General features: G+C 40.5%; 2 protein-coding genes and 1 long non-coding RNA gene across 31 annotated transcripts in view; 1 reads left to right on the top strand and 2 right to left on the bottom strand.

Moving 5' to 3' along the window:
• Positions 1-418: 418 nt before the first annotated feature.
• Positions 419-14,032, bottom strand: pgd (phosphogluconate dehydrogenase). Its single transcript, XM_061903914.1, has 13 exons — positions 13,943-14,032; positions 13,549-13,624; positions 13,292-13,471; positions 12,033-12,098; positions 11,844-11,962; positions 8,918-8,987; positions 8,703-8,837; positions 8,438-8,627; positions 5,448-5,578; positions 3,919-4,052; positions 3,656-3,755; positions 848-970; positions 419-774 (listed from the first exon to the last, which is right to left on the bottom strand). Exons 1-13 carry the CDS (start codon positions 13,948-13,950, stop codon positions 655-657), a joined length of 1,452 nt encoding a protein of 483 aa, XP_061759898.1. The 5' UTR covers positions 13,951-14,032; the 3' UTR covers positions 419-654.
• On the top strand, positions 5,650-27,917 carry LOC133554774 (uncharacterized). Of its 3 annotated transcripts, none has more exons than XR_009807208.1 (4): positions 5,650-5,703; positions 26,109-26,241; positions 26,327-26,443; positions 26,525-27,917. It is a non-coding gene; the product is annotated as an uncharacterized LOC133554774 (long non-coding RNA). The 3 variants fall into 3 exon arrangements; XR_009807206.1 differs by lacking the exon at positions 5,650-5,703 and adding an exon at positions 24,683-24,833; XR_009807207.1 differs by lacking the exon at positions 5,650-5,703 and adding an exon at positions 24,834-24,973.
• kif1b (kinesin family member 1B) overlaps positions 18,512-27,985 on the bottom strand; it is a 131,224-nt gene continuing 121,750 nt past the window's right edge. For 25 of the 27 annotated variants that reach the window (XM_061903885.1, XM_061903890.1, XM_061903892.1 and 22 more), the window contains 6 exons: positions 26,518-26,589; positions 26,314-26,435; positions 26,084-26,236; positions 25,352-25,544; positions 20,937-21,055; positions 18,512-20,866 (listed from right to left, as the gene is read on the bottom strand). In XM_061903885.1, the coding sequence (XP_061759869.1) occupies positions 20,824-20,866; positions 20,937-21,055; positions 25,352-25,544; positions 26,084-26,236; positions 26,314-26,435; positions 26,518-26,589 (702 nt within the window). In that variant the 3' untranslated portion in view covers positions 18,512-20,823. Of the gene's footprint in view, positions 20,867-20,932; positions 21,056-25,351; positions 25,545-26,083; positions 26,237-26,313; positions 26,436-26,517; positions 26,590-27,985 lie in introns of those variants that run through there. The other 2 variants (XM_061903903.1, XM_061903904.1) reach the window with 1 other exon arrangement.

Consider the following 27,985-nt stretch of genomic DNA (forward strand, 5'->3'; position numbering starts at 1 on the left):
TAAAACAACTTTCAAATGAGGTACTAATAAACTGCAGACAGTTTGAACTAATGTAAGGGCCAAACCAGCCAATCAGTGACCGTGCAGTGATGATTGATGTCGAGTTCGTCCAATGATGCATCAGCAGTCAAATTATGAAGTGGATGTTCCACTTGGTAAAATTCCTGTTTATTGTGTACATTTGTTAATCATGAATGCTTTTTAATATGGCGGTGTACTGTTCTTTTAGTAAACAATAAGTTATTTAATATGGAGGTGTACTGTTCATTTAAGTGTCATTGGCTATGTTGTGTACAGTGCAGTGTGGATGAGCTTGTTAAGAATGCTGCCAACTTGTTGCTTAATTTAGAATTACAAACAAACAAACCCTTTTCAATCCTGTTTAGGGCACATGGAGAGTAAGGAACGTGCAAGCTAATTATAAAGGGATTGAAGTCTTTATTTAGTCTAACGCAGCACAGTGCAACACTTTGCCTTAATCCAGTGTTAAGCAGCCTGACAGCACATATGCACTTTAGTCATCTGTCATTCTATGTGTTGAAAAATAAAAGTGCAACGACACAATTGGGAGTTGGGAGCGTGGTTAAAAAGGTGGAATGTGTAGCATCTCCACTTTTCCTCACAGGTAACATCACCTCAGCCATGTTGTCCTCACTAAGCGTTGTAGGACGAGGAGGAGACGTTCCCACCGTGACCCGTCCAGTTGGTGTGGATATAGCGTCCCGGGTTGCTGAGCAGCTCGTACGTGTGAGCTCCAAAGTAATCTCTCTGAGCCTGCACAAAACACAACGCTTTACCTTTGTTTGCTCCAAAAGTTAATGACAGTTCTTCAGTTGATGCTGTTTACCTGGAGGAGGTTGGCAGGCAGCATGTGGTGTCTGTAGCCGTCATAGAAGGACAGCGCGGTGGTGAAGCAAGGCATAGGGATGCCGTGCTGGACGCCAGTGCTGACTGTTCTACGCCACGACTCCTACAAAGCAAACATTACCTTCTTAAAAAGTTCTTCCTCTTTTCTGACATAAAACAATTATTCCTCACTTTGGATATTTCATTAGGTACACAGTCTAATGACATCCAATAAAAGTTAAAGTACCAATGATTGTCTCACACACACACACACACTAGGTGTGGTGAAATTATTCTCTGCATTTGACTCATCACCCTCTGGGAGGTGAGGGGAGCAGTGAGCAGCAGCAGTAGCCACGCTCGGGGATAATTTTTGGTAATTTAACCCCCAATTCCAACCTTTGATCCTGAGTGCCAAGCAGGGAGGTAATGGGTCCCATTTTTATAGTCTTTGATATGACTCGGCCGGAATTTGAACTCACAACCTACCGATCTCAGGATGGACACTCTAACCATTAGGCCTCTGAGTAGGTTACAATACAAGAATTCTATAAAAGAGTACGGACACGCAATATATTTATGTCCAAGCCAAAACCAATAACTTATTTATATCTCAGATTTCTTTTTAAATATATTTGACTGTTGTTTCTGCACACCTTTTTTCCCAAGCGGAGTGTTTGCAGGGCTTTTGGTTCGGGCAGGACACGGGATATTTTCCTCTAAAGAAGTCCCGCACAGCCGACACCATGTTTGGTTACACTGTGAGGTCCAATGAGTTTAGGGACAGTTTGGAACCTCTTACACCAGGAGTGTCAAAGTCAAGGCCCCGGGGTCATAACTGGCTGGAATGAATTATCTATGGCCCCCGGGATGATATTTGATTAGCATTAGACCCGGCCCGCAGGCCACAGCCGCGTGCTGCTGTTTTGCACGCAACAATAGTCCATCAGTGTTGGCGCTAGGAACTTTCAAAATGGGGTCCCAGGGACCCCATCAAGTCATAAAAATGGGGTGCCACAGTAAATTTTTTGTAACCGTTTTGAAAACAAATGATAAATGTATGCATTATCCTGTTGTATCTCACATTCTACATTGTGTTTTGGAAAAAGGTTGTCATAAATGTTACTTAATTGATAAAAAAAAATAAAATAAAAAAGAAAACATATTTTTATGCATATGTAAATGTATTCAGTTATAAACATTCTGTCACTTTCTTCCTTCCTTCATGGATCTAAACTTTACCGCTGCCGGTATTTCTTTGTATATTTTCATTGTAATATTTTCAGAATGTGTGTTCTATTTTTGGCAAAAGTAAGACAAAAGAAAACAATTTGAAGTTGTCTTAATTTTTAATGCCATGATTTTAATAGTCCGGCCAGCATGTGCACAGATTTTACTCCAAGCAGCCCCCGAGCTAAAATGAGTTTGAGACCCCTGTCCTACACAGTAGGAGCGCTTGATTTGTTCACCTTTAAGCACCAACTGCACAGTATGATTAATCACGCCTCATTGCAAAGTTTTCCAGCAGGGATGGGCGACATGTCCTAAAATGTATATCACAATATATATTGCAGCCTCCTGCGATTCCAATATATATCACAATAAATTATTTGGTACGTAAACGGCAATCGAGCCAATTTAAAACAGGTTTAAAAAGTTTACTGGTTATCTGCTGATGTATTCAGTAACAGATTGTGTCATTTCTGGTGTTATTATTTTCCCAGAACTAATAAAAATTTACTTGCTAATTTGTTCAATTTAATACCAAGTAGTTACAGAATATGCGGTATTGTCAGACCAATGCTGATACTGATACTTACATTTTTAAAGATCATTGAATGATTTTTTTTTTTTTATCACAAGTATAACCAGACAAAAAACACAGGATGGCGGTTTAATTATTTTAAATAAATATTCAAATAATTCCCACTATTGGCTTTGATTTAAATCCTTTAGTGTTTGCCATTAAAGCCCTCATGTGTCCAGGGACTTATTTCCTGATTTTGTAACAAAAACGACAAAATATTATTTGACAGTAAAGATTATCAATCTAACCAATGTAGTACCAACCTTATACTATACTATTTGCTTTTGTTTCTGTCGATATTTGTAAACATCCGTCCACTTTTGTTTACATTCAAGCGCCTTAGCTTAGTTACCATGAATTGATTAACGAGGACCCAAACTTAAACAAGTTGAAAGACTTATTCGGGTGTTACCATTTAGTGGTCAATTGTACGGAATATGTACTGTACTGTGCAATCTACAAATAAAGGTTCTACAGTGTGTAGTGTGGCATTATCATTGTCCTGCAGTGATAAGGTAACTTGTAAAAAACATTTTATTTGTTGTCATGGAGGCGAGGATTGCGGTCTTAAAAGCGGTTTTGCATTGTGAAGGGACGTTCGCCGCGAGCAAGAACGCTACATTGCTTTGAGGACGCCTTTGTTCACGTGTCTCTGTCAAATTTGCGGGACAAAGCTAGAATGTGTCATCAACATAATAGTATTAAAAGCTCTCTCATCCGCCAAATTGGTTATCATTTATATCTTTCATAGCATGCAATCTTGAGCTATTTTTCTCACGTGATCATAATTCCTAATTTTTAGAAAAAGTCTACCTTTTGAGATAGTAAGAAAGGTGATTATGCCAAATACCACTAATTTAACGACAATATTACATCTCTGAGGGTGTTAATCCATCAAATGTGTGATGACAAAACTGTAAAAAACAGAGTTGCTTCACTGCAGACTTTTGTAAGAGGAAATTAGCATCAAGGCAGGCATTGCATCATCACCCTTTCTCATACCTGACAGTCCTGCACGGCATTGTTGAAGAAAGAGTCCAACAACAAGTTCTGCAGCTCAGCGTCTCTGTCGAACGCCTCCTTGATTTTACCCAGGAACACACTAGAGGCACAAAGACAAGTTCAATAATTATGATACATTCTAATTTCAATACCTCAAATCATGTTGACATTGCTGTAAGGATTATTGAAAAATTATTTTTTTCCCCTGGGGGAGTGCCTATAAAGACATTAGATGAGGTCTGTGCTCTATTGTTGATATGAACCTGCGGATGATGCAGCCTCCTCGCCACATCAGAGCGATGCCGCCGTAGTTGAGGGACCAGCTGAACTCCTTGGCCGCCTGGCGAAGCAGCATGAAGCCCTGAGCGTAGGAGATGATCTTGGAGGCATACAGGGCCTGGAAACAGACTTGATATGAGCACGTTTCATCAAAGCCATCATGTCACACATCTTACACAAGATGGACTTCCAGAAAGTATTCACAGCGCTTCACTTTTTCCATGTTTTGTTATGCTACAACCTTATTCAAAATAGTAATACATTCATTTTGGTCCTCAAAATTCCAGACAAATTATCTTATAATGACAATGTTGTAAAATCGTTTTTTAATATGCAAATATATTTAAAAGAAAAACAAAACAACAACAAAAAAAATCACATGTATGGAAGTATCCACAGCCTTTGCTCAATACTATGTTGATGCAGCTTTTGGCAGCAATTACAGCCTCAAGTCTTTTTGAATATGATGCCACAAGCTTGGCATACCTAACTTTGGGCAGTTTCGCCCATTCCTCTTTGCAACACTTCTCAAGCTCCATCAAGTTGGATAGGAAGTGTTGGTTTTCATCCAGGATGTCTCTATACATTGCTGCATTCATCTTTCCGTCCATCCTGACTAGTCTCCCGGTTCCTGCCGCTGAAAAACATCCCCAGATCATGATGCTGCCACCACCATGCTTTACTTGTATGGCATTGGCCTGGTGATGAGCAGTGCCTGGTTTCCTCCATCAAAAAGTAAAATTTTTGTCTCATCAGACCAGAGAATTTTTTTTCTCATGGTCTGAGAATATTTCAGGTGCAAGTTTACTAAGAAATGGCTTCCATCTGACCACTCTACTATATAGGCATGATTGTTAAGATTTTTGCAGCGATGGCTGTCCTTCTGAAAGGTTCTCCTCTCTCGACAGAGGAATGCTGGACCTCTAAAAAGTGGCCATTGGGTTCTTGGTCACCTCCTTGACTAGACTAAAAAGAATGCAGCGATGTGCCGAGACATCCTGGATGAAAATCATCCAATCTGATGGAACCTGAGAGGTGCTGCAAAAAGGAATGAGCACAACTGCCCAAAGACAGGCATCATATTCAAAAAGACTTGAGGATGGAATTGCTGCCAATAGTGCGTCAACAAAGAATTGAGCAAAGCGTCTGAATACATTATGTACATGTGATTTAAAAAAAAAAAAAAAAAAAAAATCACATTGTCATTATGGGGTATTGTGTGTTGAATTTTGAGGACAAAAATGAATTAATTCCATTTTGGAATAAGGCTGAAACAACAAAATGCAGAAAAAGTGCAGCGCTGCGAATACTTTCCGGATGCACTGTAAGTATTGGTGTTGGCATGGTGACACTCCCTTTGGACAATATAATAGTTACTCCTCAACAGGCTTTAATTACTATTATGTGTAATACGGCTTTCATAGTCAACACGTGATGAAAGGACCAAAAAAAAAAGAAGGACATCATGGTTAGGAAATCTAATTGAGCAACCATGTGCCACTGACAGTTCTACCTTCCTAATGTCCTCCAAGAAGGTGGCCTTGTCCCCTTTGAAGGTGACTCCCTGTGGTCCTGACAGGCTGTGGCTGGCCTCCACTCTCTCTTCTTTCAGAGAGGACAGACATCTGGCGAAGACAGCCTCGCCTGAAGACGGGAACACAAATGAGTGTAGTGTGCAAAGAAGTTTCCAGTCAACTTGCAAAACGGGTTATTGAGCAAGCAGGAAATGGTGGAAGAGTTCAAAATACATGAAGTAGCTCGACTACAAGGTAAGCATGACTTGCATGTATTATAAAGTTTAACCTGGGGTTTGAATGAATCAAAGTTTAGGTGAATATCTTCTCTTACTTTTTCCACAATTCTAAAAGCATTCTGTTAACTTCAAGAGCATTGATTCATTGAAACTTTTATTAGTAGATTGCACAGTAGAGTACATGTTCCGTGCAATTGACCACTAAATGGTAACACCCGAATAAGTTTTTTTTTTCTAAGTTAATTTTAATCAATTTAGTTGCCAATTAACAGTAGTCATTATGGCAATAATGGAATCCCTGGACTTGTTCATGCCCCACTATCGTAATGGTGAAGCAGGAATTAGTCTGTTATGAAGCTCCACATTATTTTCATGACTTAGTGGAGGCAAGATGAGTCAATTATTTGTTTAATGAGTAAAATACACGGAAATAAAATGTAAATATTTTAGGTTTCCGCAAGACTGCTCGAAAAGAGCACACAGATAAATAGTACCTTATTGATTCCTTCCGGAGAGTTCCCTCTGGAAAATTAAGATAGGAACGGTGCAGCATTTGGTGATGCAGATCACGCTGCTGGTGACGTGTGACAGGGACAGCGCAGTGCAGATAAAGAACGATGTTTCAAAGAAAAACACACACAAGGTGGAAAGAGAGCAAAGGGCCCAAAGAAGATGAGGAATGGTGTCAAAAGGTTTGCTGTCATTTTGAGCTGAGAAATACAGCACTGCAAAATGGAGTATTACACAAATCTCAATGATGCAGCACGTTATGAGAAAGCATTCCGCATATTTAAGAGCAACAAACAAGCAGAAACAAGGTAAAAGTCTCTTTTGGTAGCTAACGCTATCTTAAACCTCGTACTGGTGTCACTAGAGAATTCCTTCAACCATTTTACACAGTCATCATTAAACATATCTGCGTGTTTGTTAATATTCCACAGACTGCATTTGCTGCAGCGCACACAAGCTTGCTGTTTCCTGTAACCACTTTTGATTGGCTAACTGGCAAAGGACGCAAGGTTTGACGATTCTGATTTCAAGTCAGACAAGTGAGAAATTTGAGGTGTAATAATAATAATAATAATAATAATAATGATGATAAAAATAAGGTGACCACAAACATATATATTACCCTAAAACATTAGTGAAATTACAAGCAAGCAGTGCAGATTATTTTGACACCTTCTCCAACGAGCAGGACGACCCAGCGGCCTGCGGAGCAGCATAGTCACGTGCAGCTGCGCCACAAATGGAAGCACGGCACGATGACCAGGCTAAAGACTCTGACTCTGATTACATCTCTTCTATCAATCATCCTTCATTATCATTTACTAGGAGTAAGTACTCATACATTCTATAATACTAATGTGTATTTAATTAATATGTCAGTTAAATTTAGGGTCTAACCCTGAATTGTGCTTTGATGCATTTAGCATGTTAGCTTCCTTTGTAGCGAGTGGCGAAAAACGAAGAGGGTTATTGGAGAAGAACCTGAATGAATAATTACAAGTTAACAATCACCTATTGCACATTTTGATCCGAAATTAGAGCACAATGTCAACATCAAGCTATCTTGGAGATTTGGAGGGGGAGGAGCAAGCCAGTGTAGCACACAGGGATGCCTCCATGCAGCATTTAAATTCAGGCATTTTCATGTATTAATCCCACATTAGGGAAATTTCACAATAGCAGGGATCTTCTTGTAGATTTTTAAACCCCGGCCAAGTCATACCAAAGACTATAAAAACGGGACACATTACCTCCCTGCTTGGCACTCAGCATCAAGGGTTGAAATTGGGGGTTAAATACCAAAAATGATTCCTGTGAGCGGCCACCGCTGCTGCCCACTGGTCTCTTCACCTCCCAGGGGTGAAAAGGGGGGTGGGTCAAATGACGAGGACAAATTTCACCACTTTTTGTGTGTGTGTGACAATCATTTGTACTTTAACTTAACATTTTCTTTTATCTTCCTATTTATATTGCATTTACCACAAATGGGGCAGCACGGCGGAACAAGGGTTAGAGAATATGCCTCGTAGGTGTACTCCACCTTCCGCCTGAATGCAGCTGAGAGAGGCTCCAGCACCCCCCGTGACCCCAAAAGGGACAAGCGGTAGAAAATTGATAAATGGATGGGTGGGTGTCTGACTTGTATAAAATAATGTTATAGTTTGCCGATGCAGCGCCATCTGTTGCTTTGGTATGCACTTCACATCCTGCAAAAAACATTTAGGGGATGTTTTTTTGTGTACACATGAATATTACTTGTATAGCCTGTGTCCACAGAACTATCCCAGCGAGGAATGTCGACACTGGCGAGAAAAATGTGCACAGTACACCATGCTGACTTGCAGCTCCATTCTTGTACAATGAGGCCGGTTGTACTGCAATCACACACTCAGCAATGCCAAACTCCCACACTGCACAGGCTTTAAATATTAAAACTGTACACCTTCTGACCTCGAGGACAAACCATGTCTGTTTATGAAAGGCAGATCGTAGGTCAACAAATCCTCCTTATGTCACCCGAGATGAGGACACTGCTAGAAAAGCCTTCAATCTTCTTAAGGATGGACACAAATCAACCTCGCTGCCAGTAAGAGACTCACTTAGCCAGCTAGCGTTAGCTGCTCAGACCATTCACACTTCCTCATGTTGAAACAGGTTTGATGGGCCACTATTGGCGTAACCTCTGACAACGACAGATGAGTCAGAAGAGGAAAAAGTTAGGAAAGCAGCTACTTCCTTACCAATCAAAGTCACAGGTGTGCCGTATTCCAGGGCTGAAATGGCAGTCCACTTCCCTGTGCCTTTCTGTCCTGCGCTGTCACGGATCTTGGGCAGCAGGTGTGTACCATCGGGGTCACGGTACTTCAGGATGTTGGCGGTGATCTCGATGAGGAACGAGTCCAATTCCGTTTTGTTCCAGTTTTCGAAAGCCTGAGGGGTTCAGACACAAAGCAGGTGGATTAGGTCTACAGAAAATAGCTTCTAAAGTCGTCCATGAACGCTCACCTGTGCCATCTCATCATGGTCCATGCCAAGTACGTCCTTCATCAGGTGATAGGCCTCGCAAATTAGCTGCATGTCGCCGTACTCGATGCCGTTGTGGACCATTTTGACAAAATGCCCGGCGCCCTCGTCTCCCACCTGCATAGACAACCACTCGGTTATTGCGAGGTACTAAAGACGCCACAAAAATCCCCCATAATTCAAATGTGGACACTCACCCAATCACAGCAGGGCTCTCCTGTTCCCACCTTGGCAGCAATGCTTTGAAAGATGTCTTTTATGTGAGGCCTTTAGCAGAAGTAAAACATGACTATGGCGTCAAAACACGGGCAACATAGTTACACGTAAAAACCACGTTCAGCACTTTGTTTGTGTTCGCGATGTGTTGGTACGTGTACCACTGGTGGTACACGGCTCCATCCAGTAGTATGCCAAATAATCACTTAATTAAATAGTCAAATACAGTGTTACTGTTCAAACTGTGTGTAATGTTACAGTGGCCAAAATATTAAATATACTTTTGAAATAAAACCTCTGCCTTGTTTTTTATGAATACGTAGGCCTACTACGCTACTGTACTATAATAATGGTCATTATGGTGGTACATAGAGAGACTATTTTTTCCTGTGGTGGTACTTGTCGAAAAAAATTTGAGGACCACTGGTCTACGCAAAGAGGACATGCACACGTAAAATGAGTATGCCCGTACGCAGATTGTGTTTTTTTTACGTGTCAAGGATTTTGGCACCGTTTTGACGCCATGCTACACAACCACTTTGCACACCGCCAGACATCTTATATTCCAACTCAGCATTCAAATACTTTTCCAGCTTTATACTCACATTAGAATCGTGCTTGCGTGCCTCACCCAGCTAAAAACCCAACGCTCTTTTTTCCCAATGCATGGTACCCACTCTATCCGCTCCTCACAACTTTACACACTGTTATTAGCACTTTTCCGTGTGCAGAACCTGGTATAAGGTAATGTACAAACCCCGTTTCCATATGAGTTGGGAAATTGTGTTATATGTAAATATAAACGGAATACAATGATTTGCAAATCCTTTTCAACCCATATTCAGTTGAATATGCTACAAAGACAACCTATTTGTGTTCAAACTGAAAAAAACTTCTTTTTTTTTAATAATCAACTTTAGAATTTGATGGCAGCAACACGTGACAAAGAAGTTGGGAAAGGTGGCAATAAATATTGATAAAGTTAAGGAATTCTCATCAAACACTTATTTGGAACATCCCACAGGTGTGCAGGCTAATTGGGAACAGGTGGGTGCCATGATTGGCTATAAATGTAGCTTCCGTGAAATGCTCAGTCATTCACAAACAAGGATTGGGAAACGGTCACCACTTTGTGAACAAATGTATGAGCAAATTGTCAAACAAGTTTAAGAACAACATTTTTCTCAACGGGCTATTGCAAGAAATTTAGGAATTTCACCATCTACGGTCTGTAATACCATCAAAAGGTTCAGAGAATCTGGAGAAATCACTGCACGTAAGCGATGATATAACGGACCTTCGTTCCCTCAGGCAGTACTGCATCAAAAAGTGACATCAGTGTGTAAAGGATATCACCACATGGGCTCAGGAACGCTTCAGAAAACCACTGTCAGTAACTACAGTTTGTCGCTACATCTGTAAGTGCAAGTTAAAACTACTATGCAAAGCCAAAGCCATTTATCAACGACACCCAGAAACTCCGCAGGCTTCGCTGGGCCCGAGCTCAGCTAAGATGGACTGATGCGAAGTGGAAAAGTGTTCTGTGGTCTGACGAGTCATCATTTAAAATTGTTTTTGGAAACTATGGACGTTGTGTCTTACTGAACAAAGACGAAAAAAAACATCTGGATTGTTCTAGGCGTAATGTTCAAAAGCCAGCGTCTGTGATGGTATTGGGTTGTATTAGTGCCCAAGGCATGGGTAACTTACACATCTGTGAAGGCACCATTAATGCTGAAAGGTACATACAGGTTTTGGAGCTACATATGTTGCCATCCAAGCAACTTTATCATGAACGCCCTTGCTTATTTAAGCAAGACAATGCCAGGTCACTTGTTACAACAGAGCGGCTTCATAGTAAAAGAGTGCGGGTACTAGACTGCTTTGCCTGTAGTCCAGACCTGTCTCCCATTGAAAATGTGTAGCGCATTATGGAGCCTAAAATACCACAACGGAGACCCTGGACTGTTGAACAACTTAAGCTGTACATAAAACAATAATGGGAAAGAATTCCACCTGAAAAGCTTCAAAAATGTGTCTCCTTAGTTCCCAAAGGTTATTAAGTGTGGGTAAAAGAAAAGGTGATGAAACACAGTGGTGAACATGCCCTTTCCCAACTACTTTGGCACATGTTGCAACCATGAAATTCTAAGTTAATAATTATTTGCAAAAAAAAATGAAGCTTATGAGTTTGAACATCAAATATCTTGTCTTTGTCGTGCATTCAATTGAATACGAGTTGAAAAGGATTTGCAAATCATTGTATTCCGTTTATATTTACATCTAACACAATTTCCCAACTCATATGGAAACAGGGTTTGTAGTAATCGGTTAGCCAGGGTTTCAAGTAAGTCAAGACAAAAATAATACACCAACGTAAACACACATTATGTGTTGGTGTAGTCTCCACTTTCCTTGCTGCCCTGAGTCTCTTCTTGAACAAAGTGTATTTTGTTATCTTTATTTTTTGGGGGGATAAAAATCTTTTATTGCTTTTTATAAATGTAATAAAACATTTATTTTCTTATTTTGAGAATACGTGCCCTAGGGGAAATGAGGGTTCCAGTAGCAGCAGCAGCAACACCACATACAGTATACAGGACAGTTGCAATAGCACAACACAAAGAGTAAACAGGTAATAGATCAAATGGAATAATAAAAGTAGGAATAAATAACTAATAATAAACAGAAATTATGCGTTCATTGCTTTACTACAATAACTTATATTGTATTGGAAAAGGCTGCAATGAGAGTAAAGTTGTGATATAATACAAATATAATTGATGTGTCAAACTTTAGGATTTTTTTTGTCCCGCTTGGATCTTTAACACTTCTATAAACAAAAATATGCATTCTGGAATGACAATAAATCTGATTAAACACTGTCAGCGACAATGCGAGACTTACCAGGCCTCTGCGTGTCCTCCGGGCATAAGCGAGGGTCCTTTTCGTGCCCCCTCCTCACCGCCACTGACTCCGCTTCCCACAAACAGCAAGTTCTTCTCCTTCAGGCTCTTACAGCGCCGCTGTGCAAAACAAACACAAAAAAACAACAGTTGGGACATGCGCAGCAATATGGTGTTCCTTCTTCCTTACCGTTGTGTCGGTGTACTCAGAGTTGCCGCCATCAATGATGATGTCTCCGGCTTCAAGCAAAGGAATCTGAGCGAGGGCAAAAGAATGGTAAATGGGTTGTACTTGTATAGCGCTTTTCAACCCCTTTTTAAAGGCCTACTGAAACCCACTACTACCCACCACGCAGTCTGATAGTTTATATATCAATGATGAAATCTTAACATTGCAACACATGCCAATACGGCCTTTTTAGTTTACTAAATTGCAATTTTAAATTTCCCGGGACTTTTTTCTTGAATACGTCGTGTAATGATGACGTGTACGCGTGACGTCACGGGTTGTTATGAATATGAGCGCTGCACACACACACACCTAAAAGTCATCTGCTTTAACGGCATAATTACACAGTATTTTGGAGATCTGTGTTGCTGAATCTTTTGCAATTTGTTCAAATAATATTGGAGAAGTCAAAGTAGAACGATGGAGTTGGGAAGCTTTAGCCTTTAGCCACACAAACACACAGTGATTCCTTGTTTAAAATTCACGGAGTTGAAACTTTACCATGGATCACAGTGGACATGGATCCCGACCACTTGTCAACCAGCAGATTTTGGTGAGAAAATTGTGGTTAAAAAGCCGCCACTTACCGGATATCAGCTGAGCTTGCGCCTCCCGTACAGCAGGCGTCGACTTCCCCGAGACACTGCGCGTCAACACCCGGCCGTGGACGTACACTTCCGACTATCAGGTACTGTTAAACTCACTAAAACACTAGCAACACAATAGAAAGATAAGGGACTTCCCAGAATTATCCTAGTAAATGTCTCTAAAAACATATGAATCTGTCTCAATGCAACGCGATTGCGTTTTTTTTTCTTTTTTCTAGTCTGTCGCTAACAATATCCTCAAACACGAATCTTTCATCCCCGCTCAAATTAATGGGGATATTGTCGTTTTCTCGGTTCGAATAGCTGTTTTTGTTGGAGGCTCCCATTAAAATCAATGTGAATATATGAGGAGCCATCAACATGTGACGTCATCTTCTGCGACTTCCAGTAGAGGCAGGGCTTTTCTCCAGTTGCGAACTTTATCGTGGATATTCTCTACAAAATCCTGTCAGCAAAAATATGGCAATATCGCGAAATGATCAAGTATGACACATAGAATGGACCTGCTAACCCCGTTTAAATAAGAAAATATAATTTCAGTAGGCCTTTAAGGAGCCCAAAGCAACATGAAATTGTTGCGTTCAGGCGATTCTGGCAATTTCAGACACCAACCAGCTTGTCGATAAAGTCGTCCACAGCCTGTCCAGCCTTGACCAGCAGGACAATCCTCCTGGGCTTTTTCAGCTTGGACACCATGTCCTCAAGGGACTCTGCTCCGATCACCTTGGAGCCCTTAGCCTCGTTCTTGAGGAAGTCATGCACCTTGGAGACAGTCCGGTTGTAGGCACACACCTGAATAAGGGAACCGTGGGGTAGTATTATTGAATGTACATTTTCAGTAACATGTAGAAGAGCTGACGAGCACTCACAACAAAGCCATGGTCATTCATGTTCATGATGATGTTCTGGCCCATGACAGCCAAACCAATCAGTGCAATGTCAGCTCTGTGATAGTGTAATAAAGTCAAACACAAACTATTAAGTAGTAGTAGGAATAGTAAAACTAACAAGTACATCAGTAAAAAGTCAATGTTTAATCAATAATATAATTATAAAGGAGAATGTGTGGTAAAATTTCAAGGAAGTGAATTTCCACGCCACTTTCCAGACTAAACCCCCACAATGCACTAGCAAACAAGCTATAGTAGCGCCATTGTCACGCTTATAAGTCAAAACAAAATAAATTAGTTAAGCCCATACAACGTTACAGCCTCACAACGTTCTAGTACAAAAAAAAAAGGCAAACAGTGTTTAAAAACTTACTCAGCCATTGTGTTCAGAATGACGTTGCTACCGTGATGTCTCCCAAATGACAGAAGTCTTCTTCCTCCTCCTGAGCTCAGCGAGTTAAACCCCACCCCCCGCTCGCACCGCCAGCCAATCACAGGCCATCATGACCGCTGAAGCCATGCAAGTGACGAAACATGATTGGTTAAGAATCTGAGGGATCGCTTCCGTTATTGCATGAGTGGGCTGCCACTCCTTACGTAAACGGATCTTTTTCATCTTTTTAAGGAAGGTTTGCATAAATTAATCATATTGGATTTAATTCTAATTCCTATTTCTTTATGGTGTATATTTTTTGTACCATAGACCAGTGTTTTTCAACCACTGTGTGCCATGGGAGATTATCTATTTTCACCTAATATTTTTTGCAAACCAGTAATTATAGTCTGCAAATTTTGTGTTGTTGTTGAATTTCGGTGCTGTCTAGAGCTGGGCAGAGTAACCGTGTAATACTCTTCCAAATCAGTAGGTGGCCGCCATTAGCTAATTGCTTTGTAAATGTCGGGAACAGCGGTGGGCAGTGTGCAGGTAAAAAGGTGCCTGGTGAGTGCCCCTAAGAAAAGGCATTGAAGCTAAGAGAAGGCTATGCAGAACAAAACTAAAACTGAACTGGCTACAAAATAAAGAAAAACAGAATGCTGGACGACAGCAAAGACTTACTGTGGAGCAAAGACGCCGTCAACAATGTACATCCGAACATGACACGACAATCAACTATGTCCCCACAAAGAAGGACAAAAACTACTGAAATATTAATGATTGATAAAACAAAGTAGATGCGGGAAATATCCCTCAAAGGAAGACATTATAAACTACTACAGGAAAATACCAACAACAAGAGAAAAAGACACCAAAATAGGAGCGCAAGACAAGAACTAAAACACGACACAGGAAAACAGCAACAAACTCAAAATACGTCACGGCATGATGTGACAGGTGGTGAAAGTGATGCATGGTTGGTTATGGATTTAAGTCATATCCAACAATTGTGACAACTTTTTACTGTCAACTGAGTTTTATTTTTTTAATGATTTCTGCTGGTGGTGTGCCTCTGCATTTTTTTAACGCAGAAGATGTGCCTCGGCTCAAAAATGGTTGAAAAACACTGCCATAGACGCCTCTCTGCGATACTTCCATTGCTTATTTTTGTGGCTAATTTGGTCATCCCCTTTATTATAGAACAGTGGTTATAATAGACATAAGTAATAGGGCTACAGTGATTAATCAACATAATCGAACAATGATTAGAAAAATCATATGTATAAAAATATGTTTACAGGAAATCTTGCAATTTAAGTCTGTTCATTTATTTGTTCTGTGGTTGTGTACGTTGTGTAATTAATAAATTAAAACTGAATTTCTTGGTCATGTGTTTATTACATTTGAATGTACTATATAATTAGATTTAAAAAATGAGTTAAAACTAAGTTTGGCTTGTTTATCTAGTGGAACAAACCCTCGCTGACTATCCATCCATTTTCTACCACTTGTCCCTTTTGGGGTCGCGGGGGGGTGCTGGAGCCTATCCCAGCTGCATTCGGGCAAAAGGCGGCGTACACCCTGGACAAGTCGCCACCTCATCGCACGGCCAACACAGATAGACAGACAACATTCACACACTAGGGCCAATTTAGTGTTGCCAATCAACAAATCCTCGCTGACTATCCATCCATCCATTTTGTACCGCGTGTCCTTTTTGGGATCGCTGGAGCCTATCTCAGCTCCATTCGGGTGGAAGGCGTTGTACAACCTAGACAAGTCACCACCTCATCGCAGGCCCAACACAGATAGATAGACAACATGCACACTCACATTCACACACTTGGGTCAATTTAGTGTTGCCAATCAACCTCTCCTCGCTGACTAGTCGACTTTTAAAATATACACTAATTGGAACCCTAATAGATCATTTAGAGTGAAAAGCACATTTTATTTTCACTCGCATACAAATCATTCTAACTTGGATTGTTTCCCTGGCTTTGAGACTCTCCCGAAGAACAGCGCAACAAAGACACAACAAACTCCTTTCTTGTATCTCATGGGCACACACCTGTTGTTGTTGACTTTGGACTAGCGACTGCAATACATCAAGGCCGCGGAACAGAGACACACTACAGGCTTACACACACACACACACACGCACACGAACACGCAAGCGCACACGCACACGCACACGCACACGCACACGCACACGCACATATCCACAAAAATGTACGCCACACATACACACCCCATCCCCCCCAACTCAACGCCCTTGATGCAAATCCCATAGGGGTGATGAATGGATGGTCAGCGCCTGAGAGCTGCGACCTACCACCATGACCTTGAACTACCTTCCCTCTGTTGCTAGATATCTCGAGATGTATGTTGTAATATGTATATGTGCTTTGCTATGGAGGTTTTTTTCCCACTCCAGACCGGGCCCCCTTAGGAGCCAAGTCTGGATTGTATTTTTTTACTCATCCTTCCCCAGCGTTGACCTTTTTCCCATCTTTTACGGGGCGCCTTATGGCGACCCATCAGCGTTCTTGTTCTGTAACCCTGTACACTGTTTGTTTGTCTAATCTTGAACAGGTTTGTGCTGAAAACAAAGTTTCGTTGTACTTGTGCAATGACAATAAAGACCTATCCTATCCTATCCTATCCTATCCTAATATGTACATGAGTGGTTTTACCATGAATTAACGTGGACCCTGACTTAAACAAGTTGAAAAACATATTTGAGTGTTACCATTTACTGGTCAATTGTACGGAATATGTACTGGACTATGCAATCTAGTAATAAAAATTTCAATCAATCAAAAGGCACATAGTCATACTGTACAATATTATGACCTGGCTCTGTACAAATGAAATTGCCGTATATGCTTTGTACTCATACTGAATACATCCTATTTGATATTCTTCTTGTATATTGTTCTCTTCTGATCTTATGACTAGTTTAGGACTTATAATATATCGGCAGGGAATGTTATCAGGGTATTAAATCACACAAAATGTCCTCTGTTCTTCTCACACAGCATATGCTTTGATACAGTTTAACGCACCGTAACCCTTTTTTATTAACTCCAGAAAATGACTGAAAACCATTATATATTTATACTTATATAAACATAAATATATACACTGTGTTGCCAAAAGTATTTGGCTACCCATCCAAATGATGAGAATCAAGTGTCCTAAACACTTGGCCCGTCCACAAGTGTATAAAATCAAGCACTTAGGCCTGGAGATTGTTTGTACAAACATTTGTGAAAGAATGGGCCGCTCTCAGGAGCTCAGTGATTTCCAGTGTGGGACTGTCATAGGATGTCACCTGTGCAACAAATCCAGTCATGAAATTTCCTCGCTCCTAAATATTCCAAAGTCAACAGTCGGCTTTTGTTATAAAAAAAGTGAAGAGTTTGGAAACTACAGCAACTCAGCCACAAAGTGGTAGGTCTCGTAAACTGACAGAGAGGGGTCAGCGGATGCTGAAGCGCACAGTCCAAAGTGGTGGCCGACTATCTGCACAGTCAATTACTACAGAGCTTCAAACTTCAAGTGACCTTCCAATTAGCCCACGTACAGTATGCAGAGAGCTTCATGGAATGGGTTTCCATGGCCAAGCAGCTGCATCTAAGCCATACATCACCAAGTCCAATGTAAAGCGTCGGATGCAGTGGTGTAAAGCATGTTGCCACTCTAGCAGTGGAGTGATGAATCATGTTTTTCCATCTGGTAATCTGATGGTCGAGTCTGGGTTTGGAGGTTGCCAGGAGAACGGTACACTTCAGACTGCATTGTGCCGAGTGTGAAATTTGGTTGAGGAGGAATTATGGTGTGTGGTTGTTTTTCAGGAGTTGGGCTTGGCCCCTTATTTCCAGTGAAAGGAACTTGGAAGGCTCCACGACACCAAAACATTTTGGACAATTCCATGCTCCCAACCTTGTGGGAACGGTTTGGAGCGGGCCCCTTCCTCTTCCAACATGACTGTGCACAAGTGCACAAAGCACAGTCCATAAAGACATGGATGACAGAGTCTGGTGTGGATGAGCTTGACTGGCCTGCACAGAGTCCTGACCTGAACCCGATAGAACACATTTGGGATGAATTAGAATGGAGACTGAGAGCCAGGCCTTTTCGACCAACAAGTGTGTGTGACCTCACCAATGCGCTTTTACAGGACTGGTCGAAAATTTCAATAAACACTCTGGAACCAGAAGAGTTGAAGCTGTAATAGCTGCAAAAGGTGGACCAACATCATATTGAACCCTACGGGTTAGGAATGTTGTCTATCCCGCCTACCGCCCGATTGTAGCTGAGATAGGCGCCAGCGCCCCCCTTGACCCCAAAAGGGAATAAGCAGTAGAAAATGGATGGATGGATGGGTTAGGAATGGAATGGCACTTCAAGTTTATAAGTGAGTCCAGGCAGGTGGCCAAATACTTTTGGCAATATATATATATATATATAAAATTCTAGTAGAACATGTAGAAATAAAGCCTTACTGTACAAGCACAAGCTGTTGCTTGCACCCAGGAAAAGAAAAACAGGCATCGCTCGTTCTGCTAATTTGCACTTTTATTGTTTCATCATTCACTAAACAGACCAATGGTGCAGGGTTACCATACACAGATTATAATTATTAGTACATCTGCATGACACATCTATATGCTATACAGCGAATGGATTATAATTATTACAAATACAGTCAACATATTTACATTTTTTTTTTAATTCAAGCTCAGTACAACACATATATTTACAAAATAAGTATGAAAACAAAAAACAAAACAATGTACAGTGTTAATGCTTGCCTTTTTTTTTTCTTTTTTTTAGTGATCCAAAGGGATAATAATAATTGCCAGGAGGGGAAGCTTGTTCGGTTTAAAAAGGCATCAACGGAAATGTGTCGAAGTGATGAAGCACAAACAATAGTTGGTCACCTTCATATCACTAGCTACCTATTATTACTGTATATTCCCTGATATAAGACAAATAAAGACCTTATGGCTGGCTAGCATGAGTAGTGAGTAAATGTATTTGCAAACCCAGGCAGATATTTGCTTTATTCCCTTTTCTCATGAAAAAAGGAAGAAATCATGCGACCCAGTGTCTCCAACAAGGAAAAACAGGCTCCATTTTTTTTCTTTTTTACCCCCTTTTTGCTTGTTTTTTACGCACATCTTCACAATACATTCGACTGCCACGCCATCATTTGGTTAAAGAGCAACTAAACCACAGATTTTTTAAATATAAGTTAGTTTAACCTTTTTTTTATTATGTGCAAAGATCTGCAAACTAATATGTACATTGCAAACAATAAATACACAAGAACTCTGCAAAATTAGCCACTCGTGGAAAAAAAAAACCTGCCCTGGCAAGAAAAAGCTGTTCTCCTAAGTGATCACATTTCATACCCAGCAGGTTGGCTGACCTGGGGACAAATGATTACTTTTGAGAAAAGTCAACACATTTTAGTCCCTTCGCTGACCTTCGATTCATACAAATGCATTCATTGTGCAGCAGGCAACTACTGGTTGGTTGGCCAGAGTTAAATAATGCCCATCTGCACCCTTCACATAGAAAAGAGTGAGTCAAAAGTGCACATGTTGCACAGAACTAATTAATTTTAATAATTTTTATACCACAATAGCCTGGATAAAGAAACTGTGTATATTGTGTCCCTTAGTATCTCTTCTTTCAACATTTTTGAGTAACAGCCATCCAGTGTAGCTCTGATATGTGCTTTTATAATAATAAAAAGATCAGTCCTTGTCTTGCTATATTGTGTTCACATGTGCAAAATTAGGTTAAAAACTCAAATATTGCAATAAAACTTCCCTGTTCACTTATGAAACATGTAATTGTAACAATAGCAACATAACAGAAAGAAGAATAGATATAACATGTGGCGTCGACACAGTGACATTAAGTTGATGCAACCTAAAAAAAAAAAAAACATAAAAAGCAAGCTGAGCCCGAAACGCTCGCTGACCACAGACCAGTTATCAATGTGCACACATGATATAAAATTGTCTTCCTTCATCAAACAATATTCTTTGTTGACACTTTTATCCATGCATGATTGTTAGTTATCACTCAGAGAGAGAGCACTGGTTTTTTACACATTGTGGCTCTCTCTGAGATGTGAACCTCAACACCGTGTTTGTTATGAATGTTATCTATGGAGATAGTTACAGGAGGAGGGGCCTTGGTGTTTATGTTAGAAAGAGGCAGTAACCTGAAGCAAATCTTATTCACTTTAGCAGCAATTGTTCCGACAAGATTTTGCAGAAGCATTCCTTGGAGCGATTAAATATCATATATGTTCCCTTCATGACTTGTTATCAGTAAGCAAACTGTGTGTTCTCCTGAGGACGGCTGCTCTTGTCATGCGGCAATTATTTCAACAAACGGGAGACAAATAACACTGATGGACGTTATTACACATGATTGGCAAACGGAAAATGAGTGGCCCGACAAACATTATCTGCAGGATCGTGCACACGAGTGGACTATTACAACATGCTACTAGTTAAGCGACGCAGGGGTAAAGACAGCAAAGCAGAACAAAATGTTGCTGTGAAGAAAGCAAAAGACAGAGAATCGATACAGGCGGAGGGGAGGAGCGGTAAATCGGCTTGTCGGAAGGTATGAGGAGGTCTTATGTTAAACGTTTAGTTGGAGGAAAGGAGACTTTAAAGCCACGGTTAGTTGGAGGAAAGGAGACTTTAAAGCCACAAGTCTACTTACAAGAGAAAACTGCCAAGAATCACAATGATTATTAGGTGTTAACACTTGGTTTGTTCAAAGGCGTTTTTTTTTCCTTTTTTGTTTTTTTTTTAGAAAGATTGAAATTTGCAGCGTCCTCTTCAGTTCTTGATGAGACCACTACGCCTCCTTGCCAGCTTGGACCTAAAGGAAACCCTATTATTATTCACACTATTGTCATACATCATTCAATGAATGCTAGAAGTGTGCTTACCTGATGGTTCCAGCAAGCAGAGGGTTAAAAGCATACAGCCAGTCGTTCATGTCTTTCTCGTTGTTGGCCTGCAGGAGGATCCCTCTGTGCTTTGTGCACACAGCAAACGTGTTGGGTGTCTGAAAGAAAACAACACACTAAAATGTCATTTGTCATTATTTTTGGACAGTTGTTTTTTTTCTCTCACAAATTCTGCCTAGCAACACATGACCACATCTATTCCTCATATAATGGCGGCGGTTATAATAGTGTTTATAACCTCCATCTATCCATCCATCCATCATCTTCCGCTTAGAGCTTCTCACCCCATCTCTAAAGGATAGTCTTGCCACCTGACGGTGAAAACTCATTTCAGGCACTTGAGCCTGTGATGTTGTCCTTTCGGTCATAACTCAAAGCTCATGACCATGGGTGAGGATGGTAACGTAGATCGACCGGTAAATTGAAAGTTTTGCCTTCTGGGTCAGCTCCTTCACCATGACGACCATGTTTATAACCTCATGGCATTTATAAGGGCAGAGGAATATATTTCTATTAATTTTAGTTTTATCAAATGATATATATTTTTTTTAATCAAATGCATCACAGTTTTAAATTTGGAATGATAAAGATAACCGGTAATCATAAGTTATTAATAATTTGCGTAATTTAAATTAACTTTAAAAAAAACACATAAATATTTGGACATAAATGCAATTTTACCGTCAGAATGTCATACAGAATGATTTTTAAATGTTTGACTTAAATGCAAGTCATTTATCTGTTCAAAACTTGGTAACCGTTTTATCTAAAGTCCAGTCAGATTTTACTTTGAAGTGAAATTCTCCTGCGGAGCACACCGGTCATCTTTGCACTGATGTATACATTGACTTGATCACTGACAGTATGGCAACGTGCGCCACTTTCAAGGTAAGGGAGCATCTGCGGTCGAAATAAATTGTGTGATTAATCTGCATACTTACATGATTATTGCAATCATTTTTGGTGATTTTTCAATATTATTGACAGCTCTAACTTATTTATTTGTAATTACATTTTTATACACCTAATTTATTTTTATGGGAATCATTATAAATAGTGTAATATATGCATAGTAATAATATATTTATTTCTTAACAAATAAATGGTATACTGTATACACTATTTTTCCCCAAAGCAGGTCGAGAGCATATTTTAATTTTCCCGAAGGAACTCTCCTGAATGAATCAATGAAGTACTATCTATCTATCTATGAGAGGTTTTGGCTTCTTTTTCACATCAAATAGATTAGATGCAACCCTGGCCGGGAATCAAACCCATAACCTCTGCCATGAGAGGCAGAAGTGGGTACCATTACATTACCAGGGATTTATGACACACTTTATATTACAGGTAAAACTAGTTTTACTAAACCAAATAAAAATACCTTTATAGGGACAACAACAAGCACTTAGGCAGGCTGTACAAAGGCAGACTGGGTGGAACGTATCTGAGTGCATGTAGTATCAAACCAAATAATGGACAAATACAACACTGCAATGGGAGCACAGACTGGACTCTGACACTAAATGTGTCTCTCTACTTAACGTAGAAATAAAGATTGTCTTTAATACAGGTGTTGGTCATATAATTAGAATATCATGAAAAAGTTGATTTATTTCATTAATTCCATTTAGAAAGTCAAACTTGTAGAATGTATACAATCATTCCAAACAGACTGATACATTTCGAGTGTTTTTTGCCAAAAAGGAGATGACTATAGCTGACAACCAATGAAAACCCTAAATTCAACATCTCAGAAAATTAGAATATGGTGAAAAGGTCAGATATTGAAGACACCTGGTGCCACACTCTAATTAGCTAACTAACTCAAAACACCTGGTAAAGCCTTTAAATGGTTTCTCGTTTTGATTCTGTATGACACACAATCATGGGGAAGACTGCTGACTTGACAACTGTCCAAAAGATGACCATTGATACTTTAAAGAAGGAGGGCAAGACACAAAAGGTCATTGCCAAAGAGGTTGGATGTTCCCAGAGCTCTGTGTCCAAGCACATTAATAGAGAGGTGAAGGGAAGACAAAGATGTGGTAGAAAATAGTGTTCAAGCAAGAGGGACAACCGCGCCCTTGAGAGGATTGTCAAACAAAACCGATTCAAAAATGTGGGGGAGATCTACAAAGAGTGGACTGCAGCTGGAGTCAGTGCTTCAAGAACCACCACGCACTGACGTATGCAAGATATGGGCTTCAGCTGTCGCATTCCTTGTGTAAAGCCACTCTTGAATAAGAGACAACGTCAAAAGCGTCTCGCCTGGGCTCAAGACAAAAAGGACTGGACTGCTGCTGAGTGGTCCAAAGTTATGTTTTCAGATGAAAGTACATTTTGTATCTACTTTGGAAATCAAGGTCCCAGAGTCTGGAGGAAGACAGGAGAGGCACAGAATCCACGTTGCCTGAAGTCCAGTGTCAAATTTCCACAATCGGTAATGATCTGGGGTGCCATGTCATCTGCTGGTGTTGGTCCACTGTGTTTCCTGAGTTCTAGGGTCAATGCAGCAGTCTACCAAGAAGTTTTAGAACACTTTATGCTGCCTTCCGCGGACCAATTTTATGGAGGTGAAGATTTCATTTTCCAACATGACTTGGCACTTGCACACAGTGCCAAATCTACCAGTACCTGGTTTAAGGACCATGGTATCCCTGTTCTTGATTGGCCTGCAAACTCACCTGACCTTAACCCCATAGAAAACCTATGGGGTATTGTGAAGCGGAAGATGCGAGATGCCAGACCCAACAATGCTGAAAAGCTGAAGGCCACTATTAAAGCAACCTGGGCTCTCATAACACCTGAGGAGTGCAACAGACTGGTCGACTCCATGCCACGCCGTATTGCTCCAGCAATTCAGGCAAAAGGAGCTGCAACTAAGTATTGATTGCCGTACATGCTGAAACTTTCCATGTTCATACTTTTCAGTTGGCCCACATTTAAAAAAAATATTTTTTGGTACTAATCGTAACTAATATTCTAATTTTCTGAGATACTGAATTTGGGATTTTCAGTAATTGTCAGTACTAATCATCAAAATATAAAGAAATAAACATTTCAAATATATCACTATGTGTGTAATGAATTGATATAATATGTAAGTTTCACATTCTGAATATAATTACTGAAGTAAATCAACTTTTTCATGATATTCTAATAATATGAACAGCACCTGTATGACGCAGGGACTTCGTGAACAACATCCTAGTCTCAGTAGGTGGTGCTGTTTTGAGGAGCATCAGCGAGCTCAATAGTGAAATGTCCACACCTAAGATAATCACAGATCCCGAAAACGCGGGCAATTTATTCAGTGACTGTAAGAAGCTGATGCATCTTTTTCCACAGTTCAACTATGTTGTTGAGCTTACAAACTGGCTAAAATTGTGTGCCGGGTGCATGATTTTATAATGCTCCATTTCGGGCTTTGGTACATTGTAATTGTTAGATACAGAAGAACCTAAACGTACAACTCGAGACAATTAGTTCCACGACTGGTCTCGTAACTCGAAAAATTTGTATCTCAAATAAGCCCCGCCCATTGAAATTAATTAAAATAATTTTAATCCGTGCTTAGCCCTCCCAAAACAGCAACATTTGAACATGTTTTACTAAATATTGTTTGAAAAACAATACAATAGAACGCACTATAAAAAAACTAAAGCAGTTGTTTTAAACAATGTAATAAACCTGTTCAGCTTATACAGTACGTTGGGGAGCTACCTTTGTAAGTGTCTCCCACAAGCTGCTCCTGTGTTGTGTAACAAAAGGAAAAGGCAAATAGTTGTTTATGTTGCACACGGACATATTTAAGTGACGGACCAGATGGATCAGACTCGTCAACAAGCATTAGATGGGTCTCGTGTATCAAAGGTAATGCTCAAATGTTCCTTTGTTGAGTCAGGAGACCAAACAAAACGAAACATGTCAAACACAGCATACGAAGCTTCTCAATATTTTTTATGAATACAAGTTTTTGGCCGTGTTTGTGGCCGCAGCTTGTGTCCTAACTGGTAGGACATATTTTGTATGGTTTGTCAAATTTTGTTGTCTGCTTTTCCTCCTGTGCACTACGCTCTCAGTTCCGGTGGTTGGAGGGCAGGATTGTGTCGCTCTCCGAGTGATGCTGAAACGTGCACATCAACTGTCTAATCAACACTTATGTTTGTTTTGAAGCAGGAAGAGTAACGCGTAACTATTAGGGCTCTCAAGTGATTAATTTTTTTAATTAGGATAATCGTAAATTGAGGTATCATTGCAATACAATAAAAAAAAGAAAGTGAAATAATTTTCCTGGTAGCCCACATAAATGCTGGTGCCCTACAATTGTATGTATTCCGGTATCTAAAGTGCAAAGGTCAAAGTAAACATTTATTGACTTGACAATCTACCTTGAGCATGGCTTGCTGGTCTTCACTGTATTCCACCTGCGCTGTGGAAAGGTTAAGGACACCTCGCTCCACTGGGTCCTTGTCGCTGTTGTAGATGAAGACATAAGGCCGCCGCACGACCACAAAGTGTTTCACCCACGAGTTGGACCTTGGCTCCATGAAGCTCAGGAAACCCTTCTTGGACACAACAGATCTAATAGAGAGCAAAATTATGAGCTGAGAATCTACTACATAGCCTTTAAATCATGCCACATAAAGAGGTCATATCTATTAAGTCAGGGGTCGGGAACCTTTTTGGCTGAGAGAACCATGAAAGACAAATATTTTAAAATGTATTTCCATGAGAGCCATATAATATTTTTTTTAACACTGAATACAACTAAATACGTGCATTTTTAAGTAAGACCAACATTTTTAGAGTATATCAAGTCTCTCACTCCTTTTAATAACATTGTTATTTTGAAGCAAAACCAATAATAATTAAAATACTTGTTGAACCAGTGCGGTAGAAAACGGATGGATGGATTAAAATGCATGAGAATGTTTTATATTTTGAACGATATTTTGAACACTGTGATTACCAGCAGAATTATTCATTACTTATCGTGTTAAGTAATGTCAGCTAAGATTTATCTGAGAGCCAGATGCAGTCATCAAAAGAGCCACATCTGGCTGTCGAGCCAGAGGTTCCCTACCCCTGTATTAAGTCATGGGCTTCATGGCAACTCTTACCCTGGCCTCATTTCTTCAATATCAGGCACCAAGTTGAGGAATTCGTTCTTCCCAGCACGGGCAAGGTAGGACGCCTCCAGTGTGGGCACCATCGGGAAGTTTTCGTAATCCGAGCAGGAAGGGCTAGACGCATGGGAGCAGTTCTCTGGTGTTCTTGGGTACAAAAACTCAACACTGTCAGTAAAAGTTGAACATCTCTAGGCTGGTCGCTGACTGTACAAAATATTTACTTCTGTTCTACAGAACCACAGCGGGAATCTGACAGAGATGGGCAGGTGGAGGAAGGTGTGAGGGTGGCGCTGCTGAAGCTGGTCACCGACAGGTCACGTCCGATCGGAGAGATGTCGGAGAGCTGAGAAGGTAAGACGGATGTTGGCGACCGAGCGTGACAACATTTGACGTTAGCGTTCTGGTGCGGTTGTGACATGTCTCACTTTGCAGTCGCTGATGCTGTTCACCAACTGGTTGTACTCGCTGTTGAAGGTGTGAGTCAGGAGGCGGAGGCACTGCGTCAGAGGAGAGTGACAACTGTCAACGTCTGGATGAGACCTATGTTATTGATTTACTATGAACTTTTGCTCAATAACAATTGCGTGGCCCATGTGGAATTTCATAGATTCATAGTTTGTGTTGAAACAATGGAGGACTACTATATTGCACTACTTGGTCGCAACCAGCAGAGGACGTAATCTATTCAGACGAAACTAATTTTCTGGATATAAAAGATGATTTTTTATAACACTATAATAGATGGATATCAGCAAATAGAGTAACAATTTTGGACTATTTATATACAATACTGCCACAGCAGTTGGAGGTAGACTAACTGACATACTACTGTCACATGTTGACAACTGGGATGTTCCCATCAGGTTAACCTGCCGATTTCAATACCGAACATCTATGATTTAGATCAGCGGTGTCAAACTCAAATACAGATTGGGCCAAAATTTAAAACGCAACAAAGCCGCGAGCTGAGGTTGAACAAATTAACCTTTTAATAGGGACCCAAACAAGTTTTGCATTGAATATTGAACAAGCAAGGCTTATATAACTTTATAGTGACATGCACAATCGAGTTTCAAATAATAATAATCCAAAAATATCAATGGCATATCAAAATTTAAATAAAAATTGAATGTCTCTTTTCGGCGGCGGGGTTGAAGTGGACGGGGTTTGGTGATAGCGGGGGTTGTATATTGTAGTGTCCCGGAAGAGTTAGTGCTGCAAGGAGTTCTGGGTATTTGTTCTGTTGTGTTTATGTTGTGTTACGGTGCGGATGTTCTCCCGAAACGTGTTTGTCATTCTTGTTTGGTGTGGGTTCACAGTGTGGCGCATATTTGTAACAGTGTTAAAGTTGTTTATACGGCCACCCTCAGTGTGACCCGTATGGCTGTTGACCAACTATGCCTTGCATTCACTTGAGTAAGTGTATAAGCCGCATATATTATGTGACAGGGACGGCACGCTGTTTGTATGGAGGAAAAGTGGACGTGGCGACAGGTTGTAGAGAACACCAAAGGCAATGCCTTTAAGGGCCACCCCCAATATTGTTGTCCGGGATGAAATTTGGGAGGGGCACTGTACTTTGGGCGTCTTCCGGGAAAATCGGGAGGGTTGGCAAGTAAGAGTATTAGCGGTGAATGCGGTGTTACAGCAGCGGGCCAGCTCTAATGTTAATTTGATATTGCCTCAAGGGCCAAATTAAATTACACGGCGGGCCAGAGTTTGACACCCATGATTTAGATCATTTTTGAAGCAATGCATGATGAGAATCCGGATGTTGTGTGTCAGTGTATTAGCCTGCCGGATGGAATAAACACGCTGTGAAATAGCTCCATGCCTGCCTACTTTATGGGTTATAGCTAAACCTATGGCTAACGGAGACATTTATAATAGTCT

Source organism: Nerophis ophidion, linkage group LG06, assembly GCF_033978795.1.
Source record: "Nerophis ophidion isolate RoL-2023_Sa linkage group LG06, RoL_Noph_v1.0, whole genome shotgun sequence".
Taxonomy (NCBI): Eukaryota; Metazoa; Chordata; class Actinopteri; order Syngnathiformes; family Syngnathidae; genus Nerophis; species Nerophis ophidion.